At 41.7% G+C, this 14,159-nt stretch overlaps 1 protein-coding gene across 1 annotated transcript in view; it reads right to left on the bottom strand.

The window, feature by feature from the left end:
• The window catches only part of stoml2 (stomatin (EPB72)-like 2), a 50,157-nt gene that overhangs the window by 23,637 nt on the left and 12,361 nt on the right, over positions 1–14,159 (bottom strand). The window contains exon 2 of the mRNA XM_078219479.1: positions 982–1,134. Within this exon, the coding sequence (XP_078075605.1) occupies positions 982–1,134 (153 nt within the window). The remainder of the gene's footprint in view (positions 1–981; positions 1,135–14,159) is intronic.

The following is a 14,159-nucleotide window of genomic DNA, read 5'->3' as shown; positions in this document are numbered from 1 at the left end:
AAAGTGCTGCAAGATTGTGTGAGACAGCACGGATATTTCTCCTGAAACCACAACTACTTTCTAACAGAACCTATTGATATTCCCAAGAATTTGATTTTAATTCATATATTTCATTGATTAGAAAAGTATTTTTAAAAACGATTTCATGCTTTACTTTCATCAAATTGATAAGCACTGTTAAAAAATGTTTTGGAACTTCAAAACATTTAGCAAGCATGACCAATTCCAAAAGCTAGACATCTGCTGGAGCTCCAGAATTTAATCAGAGATGTTTCCAGATAGATAATAATTAAAATAAATAGCAATCATATTCTTCCAGAGTGGTCTACAGATCACTATATTTTTTAAAAACATATGCACTTGAAGAGTTCAACAAATTAATCATCAACTGCAAATCTCCAAGAAATGGTAACGATTATAAAGGGCTTGTTATGTTTTAGGAAGTCTTGGGCGAAGTATTTTCTGTTCAAAGTATTTCCCAGCCCTTTCCGAAAAAAGATAGTAAATAGTTAACAGGGTTAATACATAATGTTTTTGCCTCACACTATTTAGGGTCTTTGCCTCTTCCAGGCTTTCTGAATTGTGAAGAAGAAGGTGGGCATCTTTTAACATTAACATTGTGTAGAATGGCCAGTATGGTGAGAAAGCTTAAGAACCAACTTGGGGCCATGCAAACTTGGAAAGCTGCTTTGCGGCTCAATGTGATACTGTACCTTCCAGGGTCAGGCAGCTCCCAAGTATCATACCTGTTACAAACCACTGAATGAGTGTTTTGGAACAGTTGCCATGATCAAGGGCACATCATTAGCAGACATATTGCATTGAAATACTTTCAAATAATACAATTTCCAAAAACAAATCAGAAACAAACAATAAAATCAACATGAAAAGTCAGGAATCAATACTATTTGTAAGGCTTGTGATTGTAACGCAACACCCTCTTTACAGCGTCTGCTTCAATCAATATGTGGTACCACTTACTGGATCTAGTATTCTGTGAAAACGACCCATTCTTTCTACCACCCATGCCTCCTGCTGTGGAACAAACAGCACAACTGTGTTCATGGGTAGGCTCGATGCCCATCGGTGCTGTGTTGTTACTAACCAGGCCCGTGGTATTCCTCTTCTAGAATGCTGAAGTAAAAATTAAAATACAAAATGAGCAACTCCCTCCTAAAAATAATCGGTTTCTCCTTAATTTTGTCATAAATATATGCACTTAAGCCGTGACAGACTCGGCTAGATTTTACATTTACCAATCAGGCACATTGCCCCACCTGCTAACAAAAGTTTCGGAGTGATGATATTGGGTCAGCAATACTATGTCATCATGTCAGGTTACAGACGGCAAGTGGGCATGGAAATTGGCAGTTCACACGCCATTTTGTAGTAACAAATTGATAAGCTATTAAGCTTGTTAACAACCCAATTTTCCATTGATTCCTGAAAAATACGGCGGGCAGAGATAAAAATGAGGTTTGGGAATGTTTTACAACAGCTATGTCATGGTGAAGCAAGAACAGAAGAAAAGGTCTGCCACAGGTACCATGGTTGAATATACCAGCAGAATCAGCTGGGAAAGATAGCATGTCTGTATGTTTTCTCAAGTCATTTAAAAAAATATTTTTTAAGCCTTCAATACAAAATATTGACTGACTCTGAGGGCAGGGTACTCTTACAATTCCAACCAAGTACGACTTATTGTTCATGGCATGACCCCTCTGCCGTATGATGTCCCGGCCTACAGTCCCGATTGGGCATCGAGCTGCTGGGCACGGAGCTGCTGGACACGGAGCCCCTGCCCACTGCGCTCTTTTAATTGGCCTTCTTCCCACTTGATGGCCACTAATTGATCATCTGTGCGAGCAGAGATGGGAGTGAGCAGACCTCTCAATTTCAGTCGAGAAATGGAAAATCCAGCCCCATGTTGCATATCAATATCCCTCCATTACCTTGCCTGCAATTCTGCTGCTGCAATTCCAGATAGTGAGGTAGCAATTTTTTTTTTGACAGTGTGAACATTGTGATATCCAAACTAACTTTGATGTTAACTGATACATGTCCTTTCCATCAGGGGTCATTGTACAATAGTCAGGCAAACCATTACCATGTTCAAGAAAACATATTCTGCCAAATGCAGATTGTTTGCTTTTTCTGGTCAATTGCTGACAGGCATTTACAAAGACATGTTACACAATAGTATCCCCTCTCTTAAAAAAAAACTTTCCAAAACAAAAGAAATATCAAAACAAGCTAGAATATTCCCCTTCACCTTTGATTCCCCTTCAACTCTCTCCTTTCAGTCGTGAAACATGCCAAAGTAGACAGACCCTGTGGCCTTTGGCCACCTTGCTGCAGTATAATCCCCTGTAAGCCTGATTAGAATAGTGTACTGACTCCAGAGCTTACCACAGCAAACCCAAACTGTTTCTCAGCTGAAATACACAAAAATGTACTTTCCACAAACGGCAGTTGTTTCAACTTTTCTTCTCACGAGCAAACATTTTTGCCCTTCTGCACAAAGTACAATTTTCCAAGGCATCAGTGTCATCAAATTAACAATTTGTAAAAAGCAAAGTTTTATTAAAGCAACATTTTTATGAAATCATTACGTTCAGTGTTATCAATGTGACAACAGAGCTAGTTAGAACCTTGTAAAAGTTATATTTGTCAGTATTTCAGTAAACTTTGTTATTTAACCAGAATTTTTTTAGCAATCCAGAATCTCTGACAGCTCTATTTTTTTTAGAAAGCCAATCACTTTCAGTATTCAGATAATCTTTCTCCCTTCAGGTACTATACCCTAAGATGGTTTTTGGTGACCATGGACCTCCATGTTAATCTCGTTCTAGAGGCGTGGATCATCTTCATTGGTGATACATTGATCCAGTTTGCATTTAGATAATGCATTCTTTAAAAGTATATGGTAATAAAATAGATTGCAAATCTGCAAAGCTATTCTTAAGTTTTATTTTTTATTGATGTCACAAGTAGGCTTACATTAACACTGCAATGAAGCTACAATGAAAATTGAAAACATTGAAATTAGTACATTTCTGGATCATTATTATTGTGCCTGAACAAAAATATACTGCATCTTGTCGTATGCACAGTAAGAAGTCTCACAACACCAGGTTAAAGTCCAACAGGTTTATTTGGCAGCTCTAACTTTCGGAGCCCCAAGCCCCTTCTTCAGGTGAGTGAGGACTCGTGTTTGTGACTTCAGGTGAGTGAGGACTCGTGTTTGTGAACAAACTCGTGTTTGTGAACAAACACGAGTCCTCACTCACCTGAAGAAGGGGCTTGGGGCTCCGAAAGCTAGTGCTGCCAAATAAACCTGTTGGACTTTAACCTGGTGTTGTGAGACTTCTTTCTGTGCTTACCCTAGTCCATCGCCGGCATCTCCACATCTTGTCGTATGCCCAGTGTAACGTAGATCCCTGTTAACCAGAACTTTTGACTAACCCACACCACCCATTCCCTGAGGATGCCAGAGGACAAAGATCTTATTGTACCTATAATTCATTGCTAATCTTCAGTCAAAATAATAAAATAATTTGCTTCCACTCTAATTTTTACTGCAATTAACACATTTTGAGCAATTACAAAGTTCTGGGGTCAGATATAGTTTCTTTGACTGGAGGGGAACTGCCAAAGTTCAGTCTACAGAAACAAATTATGGCCCCAGCTAATGCTGGCCAATAATTAGGCACTTGTTAGTTTACTTATTGCATAGAATATAAGGCATAGAAATAGACCATTCAGCCCAAACAGTTCGCCCCATGAATATATTCCACTCAAGCCTCCACCCATCTTTCCTCATCTACATATATTGGGATTGACACAGTTTACATTGATTTTCACTTCCTTATATAGTAAAGGACGTATTACTAATTAGTAGCTGCTTCAAAAAAATGACTGAAATCGGGAACTCAGCAATCATTTTTACCTAAAGCACTGAACATTCAAGAAAGACCTCCTAATAATTGTTTTTAATCATTTATTCTACACATTAAAAAATAGCAAAAAGAAAAACCACTAATGAAAATTCATGAGCTGGAAGTCTGTTTGACTGATGTGGCAATTCACTGTTTCTAAAAAGCTCCTATCTCAACTTAAGCTTTTCCTTCCACGACACTCCTCCTTGATCCACATCAACAATATGTCTAGACACTGAATTCAGTGCTGCCACTCTACTGACCCACCAGGAGGCACAAAGAAGCAGCCTAAAGAAATCTTTGACAGATGAATTTTCCTTTCTTCCACCCTAACAGCTGTGTTGAATATACCAAGGGACCAGCATTGTCATTGCCAGGTTACCCCAAGCCATAAGGTTAAAATATTGTTATACAAATCTAGACCAAGAATATGTTATAAATTCAAATATTTAACTGATTCACTAGTACTAATAATGGATTACAATTTACCCAAGTGCTAAGATTCGCAATCGATTTATCAGTTCTGTTTTAACTTCTCTCAATTTGCAAAGCGTAATTTACTGAGCTAAAATAACGTCAAAATTCCTGTTGTCAGTAACAGCAGATGAAAATTTAGTTTGTCCAAATGGTAGTACTTATTTTAGTGCGGTCATTAATCCATTAAAAGTAAATGGGGCAAAATTTACATTATAATGGCGGACAAAGAATATCGTACAAGCATATCCAACATTTTTCTGCTGATATCATCCATAGTAATTTATTATAAACTCACAGCCACATAAGGAGGCTATTCAGCCCAATATGTCCTAGCCAGCTTTCTGAAGAAGATCTACACTTATGGGGTGGCACGATGGCACAGTGGTTAGCACTGCTGCCTCACAGCGCCAGGGACTCAGGTTTGATTCATGGTTTGGGTCACTGTCTGTATGGAGTCTGCACGTTTTCCCCGTGTGTTTCCTTGGGTGCTCCGGTTTCCTCCCACAGTCCAAAATACGTGCTGGTTATGAGCATTGGCCATGCTAAATTCTCCCTCAGTGTACCCGAACAGGCGCTGGAGTGTGGCGACTAGGGGATTTTCACAGTAACTTCACTGCAGTGTTAATGTCAGCCTACTTGTGACATTAATAATAAATAAACTTTAAACTGCAAACTGCATTTGCCTGTCTTTTCCCGTTAACCTTTACTCCAAATATTTATCCACTTTCCTTTTAAAAAGCTGTTGCGATTTCCACTTTCATCACTGTTTCTGCATTCTACATCCAAAGAACCTGTTGTGCAAAAACAAAATTCTCCTCACCTTTATTTTGGTAATGTTGAAGTTATACCATCTGATTATCAACTTCTGATGAGTGGAAATATTTCCTCTGTTGATCTTATCAAAATGGCTGATAACTTTTGAGCACATTTATCTTATCTCCTCGTAAGCATTTCTTTTCCAGTTTCTCTATTCTCGCCTCCTAATTAAGGGCTCCCCACGCCTAGTATTTTATTGAATCTCATTTACACTCTCTTTGTGACCTTAGCAGTTTTGTTTAAATGAAAGTGTGACAAAAAAGTAATTTTTTTTGTCTGTGGTGGTGTTATCTTATACTCTGTACAGCTAAAAACATCATGTACACGATCAACACAAGACCACAGAAGTACATTTTTAAATAATAAAACCCTCATTAGCTTAGTCCAGACACACTGTGCAGAGGTATCCAAAAAGGTACACATTCATATGGCACACACAATGCTTTGCTTGGGGTATTAATTTTTAATTGATCAAACCCATAACATAACAAATATTTTTGGGATGGTAAAATAAAGATTTGATACCCATGATGAATAGTTGTTTGCAACTGAGACATCAGTTGTTGACTTCTTTTGTCTCAATCGGAGCTGCAGTCCTCATTCAATGTCATGTTGCCACAGATCAACTAATCAGGCACCACTCAGACAGTGGATGTGATTGACACTGTGTCTGAGGGCTCTGAAGAGGACAAGGTCATCAAATAGTTGCAGTCCTCAGATAGACATCTCAGTTATCAGGAGGACTCAAAGTTCTTTAAGTGTGTTCAGCCGGCCACCCAAAAAGCTGAGCTAGATTTCAAGCAGTAGTTTTATCTAAATGGTAAGAAATGAATCTATAGTTTTATAATTCTGGGTTTAGAGACAGCAAGTGGCATCTTTTAAATTTTATGGATTGACAAGGTTTGAATAATGTATAATTCATATTAATTTGTTTACTGTTTATTCCTCTGCTATAGGTAAAGAAAATCACATTGAATCAATTTGTCAGGTGTGTATCGAAGAGAGGATCTATTTCTTTGACTGTTTGTCCACAGAGTTATGTGAATTTTTAAAAAAACAAAAACGTAGCCGTTGAGAATGTACAAATCTACAGGGCCAACAACTGGAAGATTGGATTAGATTGAGTAGCTCTTTCTCAGTCAGCACAGAAATGATGGACTGAATGGTCTCATTCTGTGCCATAAATCTTTCTATGGGCGAAATCTTACCAAAAAATGGCAGAATACTGTTTCTGGCGAGAGAACTGACGTCTTTCTTTCCCGAGAAACTAGTTGGTTTTCTCTCCAGATTCTACCACACTGCTCGCAATTGAGACATCAGTTGTTGACTGTTTTTGTCTCAATTGGAGCTGCAAGAGAGGGGCTGGGGGTGGAGACCTAAACATGTTGGCAAAACCCCGCTGCGGAGATCGGAGCGCCATCTTTAAATGGTGCCCCAATCAGGGCTGCAATAAACCTCCCCCCACACGACCATTGAGGGCTCAGGGGCTCCTCTCGCCACCCCTGATCGGAGCTAGCATTCACTCCGACACCCCCCCCCCCCCCCACTCCCGAGAATGAGATGCACTTACTGAGCTGGCAAGTAATGCTGTACCCCCAAAATATTTAACCTAAAAATGTGATAGTTACAAAACAGGGTGGATTGTATAAAGATAAAGGCAAAATGCTGCAGATGCTGGAATCTAGAACAAAAACAGAAAATGCTGGAACATCTCAGCTGGTCTGACAGCATCTGTGGAGAGAGAATAGAGCCAACGTTTCGAATAGGGTCACCCAGACTCAAAACATTGACTCTCTTCTCTCTCCACAGATGTTGTCAGACAGTCTGAGATTTTCCAGCATTTTCTGTTGTACTGTCTCACCAATGATTTGCAGAGAGTCAGTATTATTGCATTCCTTTTGTACTCTGTGTCGCTTATAAAACCAATTTTTAAAAAATATAAAGATTATGGAATATTTTTTGGATGAGATGCTGAACCAAAGAGAGTCTGCTCTCTCAGTGGATGTTAAAGATCTCAAGGCACTATTTCAAAGAAGGGTAGGGAGTTATTTCAGGTGTCATGGTCAATATTTATCTATCACCATACAAAAATAAATTATCTGGTCATTATTTCATTGCCGTTTATTGCCAGCTGTGCTCAAATTGCCATCTCCCCCACAAAATAGTCACTATATTTCAAAGTAGTTCAAAAAACATTGCAAGGAGAAGCCCAGCAATCACATACCAGTCAGTTGAACTTTGGTGGTGGGGAAGCTTTGAGAAACAATTATTCTGGATAGCATCAGTAGCTACATGGAAGAAAGTGGGTAGATTAGGAAGAACCCTCATGGATTTCTAAAGGGACAATAGTGTTTAACCCTCTTGCTGGAGTTTTTTTGAAGTGGTCACAGAAAGGATTAATGAGGATAATGCGGCTGACGTGATGTACATGGACTTTCAAAAGACATTCGATATACATTGCCACACAACAGACAAGTGAGGAAAGTCACAGCTCGGTTTAAAGTTTATTTATTACTGTCACAAGTAGGCTTCCATTAACACTGCAATGAAAGGATTGTGAAAATACCCTAGTCGCCACACTCCGGTGCCTTTTCAGGTACACTGAGGGACAATTTAGCACGGCCAACGCACCTAACCAGCACATCTTTTGGACTGTGGGAGGAAACCCATGCAGATGTGGGGAAAACGTGCAGACTCCGCACAGACAGTGACCCAAGCTGGGAATCGAACCCTGGTCCTGGCGCTGAGAGGTAGCAGTGCTAACCACTGTGCTGCCCCCTCATGGGAGAAAAGGGATGTGAATGCAAAATGCAAAAACTTTTTCACACAGCGAGTGGTTCAGGTCTGGAATGCACTGCCTGCAAGTGGAGGCAGGTTCAATCAAGGCATTCAAGAGGGCATTAGATCATTATTTACATAGAAATAATGTGCAGGAATATGGGAAAAATGCACGAGAATGGCACTGTACCATAATGCTCATTCGGAGAGCTGATGCTGGTAGGCTGAATGGCCTCCTTCTGCACCTTAACAATTCTATGGTAAAATACTTTGAAATCATGAATGCCAATATATAAAAATGTATGCCTGACTTTATTTCTTTTTATTATGGCCTAGATTTTAAGCTAATTTGCAATTGGGCTGAAATCAGCCAAATCAGAGCAAACAAATCAGTACCGTTCGTGATTCTTTAGATACTGAAACAGTTCATGTCCAATTACAGCAAGACATGGACAATGTCCAGGCTTGGGTTGACAACTGGCAAGTAATAATCACACCACACAAGTGCCAGTCAATGACCATCTCCAACAAGACAGGATCTAACCATCACCCCATGACACTCAATGGCATTACCGTTGTTGAATCCCTCACTCGGCTCCTCCCTCTGCAACTGGATCCTAGACTTCCTAACCCACAGACTGCAATCAGTAAGGCAATAGTACTTCCTCCACGATTATCCACAAAGCTGTGTCCTCAGCCCTATACTCCTTATACACCTGTGACTGTGTGGCCAAATTCCCCTCCAACTCAATTTTCAAGTTTGCTGATGACACCAACGTAGTGGGTCGGATCTCAAACAGTGAGACGGAGTACAAAGAACAAAGAAAAGTACAGCATAGCAACAGGCCCTTCAGCCCTCCAAGCCTGCGCCGATCATGATGCCTGCCTAAACTAAAACTGTATGCAGTGACAGAGTCCGTATCCTTCCATTCCCATCTTATTCATGTATTTCTCTAGTTACCAATGCCATTATCATACCTGTTCCCACCACCTACCCGGGCAGTGCGTTCCAGACATTCACCACCCTCTGTGTAAAAAGAACTTGCCTCGCACATCTCCTCTAAACTTTTCCCCACACGCTTTAAACCTATGTACCCAAGTACTTGACTTTTCTATCCTAGGAAAGAGCATCTGACTATCCACTCTGTCCATGCCACTCAATCTTGTAAACCTCTATCAGGTCACCCCTCAACCTCCGTTGTTCCAGTGAGAATAAACCAAGTTTATCTAACCTCTCCTCATAACTAATACCCTCCAGACCAGGCAACATCCTGGTAAACCTCTTCTGTACCCTCTCCAAACCATCCACATCCTTCTGGTAGTGTGACGACCAGAATTGTACACGATATTCTACATGAGGCCTAACTAAGGTTCTATACAGCTGCAGCATGACCTGCAAATGTTTATACTCAATGCCCTGACCGATGAAGGCAAGCATGCCGTATCTATCTTATCTACCTTATCCACCTGCATTGCCACTTTCAGTGATCAGTGGACATGTCACTGTCTGTCAATACTTCTAACGGTTCTATCATTTACTATATAATTCCTATATGCATTGGACCTTCCAAAATGCATTATCTCACACTTGTCCGGATTAAACTCCGTCTGCCATTTCTCTGCCCAAGTCTCCAACCGGTCTATATCTTGCTGTATCCTTGGACAATTCTCTTCACTATCTGCAACTCCAGCAATTTTTGTGTCGTCTGCAAACATACTAATCAGGCCAACTACATTTTTCTCCAAATCATTTATACATACTACGAACAACAAAGGTCCCAGAACTGATCCCTGTGGAACACCGCAAGTCACAGCCTTCCATTCAGAAAGGCACCCCTCTACTGCTACCCTCTGTCTTTATGGCCAAGTACAGTAAGAAGTCTCACAACACCAGGTTAAAGTCCAACAGGTTTATTTGGTAGCACAAGCCACAAGCTTTCAAAGCACTGCCCCTTCATCAGGTGAGTGGGAGTTGTGTTCACAAACAGGGCATATATAGACACAAACTCAATTTACAAGATAACGGTTGGAATGTGAGTCTTTACAGGTAATCAGGTCTTAAAGGTACAGACAATGTGAGTGGAGAGAGGGTTAAGCACACGTTAAAGAGATGTGTATTGTCTCCAGCCAGGACATTTTATGGCCAAGCCAGTTCTGTATCCAGCTTGTCAGCTCTCCTCTGAGGTGTAACTTCACCTTTCGTACCAGTCTACCATGAGGTACCTTGACAAAGGCTTTACTGAAGTCCATGTATACAAAATCCACTGCCTTTCCCTCATCTGTCTTCATCACTTCCTCGAAAAACTCGACCAAGTTAGTGAGGCACGACCTCCCCTTCACAAAACCATGCTGTCTATTACTAATAAGTCCACTTGTTTCCAAATGCGAGTAAATACTGTTCCTAAGAATCTTTTTCAATAATTTCCCTACCACTGATGTAAGACTCACCGGCCTATAATTTCTTGGATTATCCCTGCTATCCTTCTTAAACAATGGAACAACTTTGGCTATCCTCCAGTCCTCTGGAACTTTACCTGTAGCCAATGAGGATACAAAGTTTTCTGTCAAGGCCTCAGCAATTTCCACCGTTGCCTCCCTCAGTATTCAGGCCCTGGGGACTTATCTACTTTAATGCTTTTTAAGATGCCCAATACCTCCTCCTTTTTGATATCGACATGACCCAGAATATCTACACACCCTACCCTAGGCTCCTCATCCTTCAAGTCCCTCTCCTTGGTGAATACTGAGGCAAAGTATTCATTTAATATCTTGCCATTTCCTCTGGTTCCATGCATAGATTCCCTCTACTATCCTTGAGTGGACCAACCCTTTCCCTGGCTACCCTCTTGCTCTTTACATACTTATAAAATGCCATAGGATTTTCCTTAATCCTGTTTGCCAAGGACTTTTCTTGATCCTTTTAGCCTTCCTAACTCCTTCCTTGAGTTCCTTCCTATGTTCTTTATATTCTTCAAGGGCTTCATCTGTCCTAAGCTTTTCAGACCTTACAAATGCTTCCCTTTTCTTTTTGACAAGGCTCATAACATCCCTTGTTATCTAGGGTTCCCGATACTTGCCACACTTATCCTTCATCCTCACAGGTACATGCTGGTCCTGAATTCCAATCAACTGACATTTGAAAGACTCCCACATGTCGAGTGGTGATTTATCCTTAAACAGCCTCCCCCAATTTACACCCTCCAGATTCTGCCTAATGTTGTTGTAGTTAGTCTTCCCCCAATTTAACACCTTCGCCCGAAGACCGAGTACAGGAAAGGGAGAATCTGGTGAACTGATGCAATGGCAATAATCGTTCCCTCAATGTCAGTAAAACAAAGGAGGCTGTCATCGACTTGAGGAAGCGTAGTGGAGGACATGCCCCTGTCTACATCAACTGGGCTGAAGTGGAAATGGTTAAGAGCTTCAAGTTTCTAGGTGTTTAGATCACCAACAACCTGTCCTGGTTCCTCCACGCCAACGCTATGGTTAAGAAAGCCCACCAATGCTTTTCAGGAGGCTCAGGAAATTTGCCATGTCCGCTACGACTCTCTCCAACTTTTACCGATGCATCATAGAAAGAATGCCATCACAGCTTGATATGGCTCCTGTTCTCCTTTCCTTCTCTATGCATAGTGTGCTTTGTCTGTATAGTGCACAAGAAACAATACTTTTCACTATCTACTAATACATGTGACAATAATAAATCAAATCACATCAGCATCCTGGGGTTACCATTTACCAGAAACTGAACTGGACAAGCCATATAAATACTGTGGCTAGCAGGGCAGGTTAAAGGCTAGGAAGTGGAGAAGGTACTGGGGAGGTGATGGCATAGCGGTATTATCACTGGGCTAGTAATCCTGAGACCCAAGTTCGAATCCCGACACTGCAGATAGTGAAATTTAAATTTAGTTAAAAACTGAAATTAAAAGTCTAATGATGACCATGAAATCATTGCCAATTGTCTTAAAATAATCCATTGGCTCACTAATGTCCTTCAGGGAAGGAAATCATAAAATAATAGATTCTCTACAGTACAGAAGGAGGCCATTCGGCCCATCAAGTCTGTACTAACCACGATCCCACCCAGGCCTATTACCGTAACCCCACACATTTACCCTATTCATACCCCTGACACTAGGGTCAGTTTAGCATTGCCAATTAACTTAGCTCACAGATCTTTGGTCTGTGGGAGAAAACCTACGCAGACACGGGGAGAAAGTGCAAACTTCACACAAAAAGTTATCAGAGGCCGAAATTGAACCTGACATTGTAAGGCAGCAGTGCTAATCACTGTGTCACCCTTGCCTGGTCTGGCCTACATGTGACTCGAGATTCACAGCAATGTGGTTGATTCTTAACAGCCCCCTCAAGGGCAATTAGGGATGGGCAGTAAATGCTGGCCCAACGAGCAACGCCCATGTCCCATGAACAAATAATTTAAAAATCCTGTGATGAGTCTGTCCAGCCTCTACAAGGCGCAAGTCACGAGTGCAATGGAATACTCTCCACTTGTCTGATTGAGTGCTGTTGGAGCTGCACTCAATGAAATTTGACACCATCCAGGATAAAGCAGCCTGCTTAATTGCTACCCCTCCTACAATCATTCACTCCCTCCAGCACCAATGAACAATGGCAGCTGTGTGTATCATCTACAAGATGCACTACAGGAATTCACCAGGTTCCTTAGGCAGAACCTTCCAAATCCACAACCATCTAGAAGGACAAGAGCAGCATCATCTGAAGGTTCCCCTCCAAGACACTCACCATCCTGACTTGGAAATATATTGCTGTTCCATCACTGTCACTGGGTCAAAATCCCTAACAGCACTGTGGGGAGTGCTGAGAGACAGGGGAGTGCCGTGGAGAGTTGTTATCTCTGGTTTGTTACCCATGCCACGTGATAGTGAGGAGAGGAACAGGGAGAGAGAGCAATTGAACACGTGGCTACAGGGATGGTGCAGGAGGGAGGGATTCAGATACCTGGACAATTGGGGCTCTTTCTGGGGTAGGTGGGACCTCTACAAACAGAATGGTCTACACCTGAACCAGAGGGGTACCAATATCCTGGGGGGGAAATTTTCTAATGCTCTTCGTGAGGGTTTAAACTAATTCAGCAGGGGGATGGGAACCTGAATTGTAGATCCAGTGTACAGGAGGTTGAAAGTAGTGAGGTCATGGATAAGGTTTCAGCGTCGCAGGAGTGTACTGGCAGGCAGGAAGGTGGTTTGAAGTGTGTATACTTCAATGCCAGGAGCATCCGGAATAAGGTGGGTGAACTTGCAGCATGGGTTGGTACCTGGGACTTCGATGTTGTGGCCATCTCGGAGACATGGATAGAGCTGGGACAGGAATGGTTGTTGCAGGTTCCGGGGTTTAGATGTTTCAGTAAGAGCAGGGAAGGTGGTAAAAGAGATGGAGGTGTGGCATTGTTAGTCAAGGACAGTATTACGGTGGCAGAAAGGACGTTTGATGAAGACCCGTCTACTGAGGTAGTATGGGCTGAGGTTAGAAGCAGGAAAGGAGGTCACCCTGTTGGGAGTTTTCTATAGGCCTCCGAAAAGTTCCAGAGATGTAGAGGAAAGGATTGCAGCGAAAGGATAGGAGCGAAAGTAACAGGGTAGTTGTTATGGGGGACTTTAACTTTGCAAATATTGACTGGAAAAGCTATAGTTCGAGTACTTTAGATGGGTCAGTTTTTGTCCAATGTGTGCAGGAGGGTTTCCTGACACAGTGTGTAGATAGGCCAACAAGAGGCGAGGCCACATTGGATTTGGTACTGGGTAATGAACCAGACCAGGTGTTAGATTTGGAGGTAGGGGAGCACTTTGGTGATAGTGACCATAATTCGGTTACGTTTACTTTAGCGATGGAAAGGAATAGGTATATACCGAAGGGCAAGAGTTATAGCTGGGGGAAAGGAAATTATATGCGATTAGGAGAGATTTAGGATGCATAGTTTGGGGAAGGAAACTGCAGGGGATGGACACAATTGAAATGTGGAGCTTGTTCAAGGAACAGCTACCGCGTGCCCTTGATAAGTATGTACCTGTCAGGCAGGGAGGAAATGGTCGAGTGAGGGAACCATGGTTTACTAAAGAAGTTGAATCTCTTGTGAAGAGGAAGAAGGAGACTTATGTGAAGATGAGA

The sequence above is a fragment of the Mustelus asterias genome, chromosome 1, assembly GCF_964213995.1.
Source record: "Mustelus asterias chromosome 1, sMusAst1.hap1.1, whole genome shotgun sequence".
Lineage (NCBI taxonomy): Eukaryota > Metazoa > Chordata > Chondrichthyes > Carcharhiniformes > Triakidae > Mustelus > Mustelus asterias.
The sequence above is the reverse complement of the archived record's forward strand: the minus strand, read 5'-3'. Positions and strand labels throughout refer to the sequence as shown.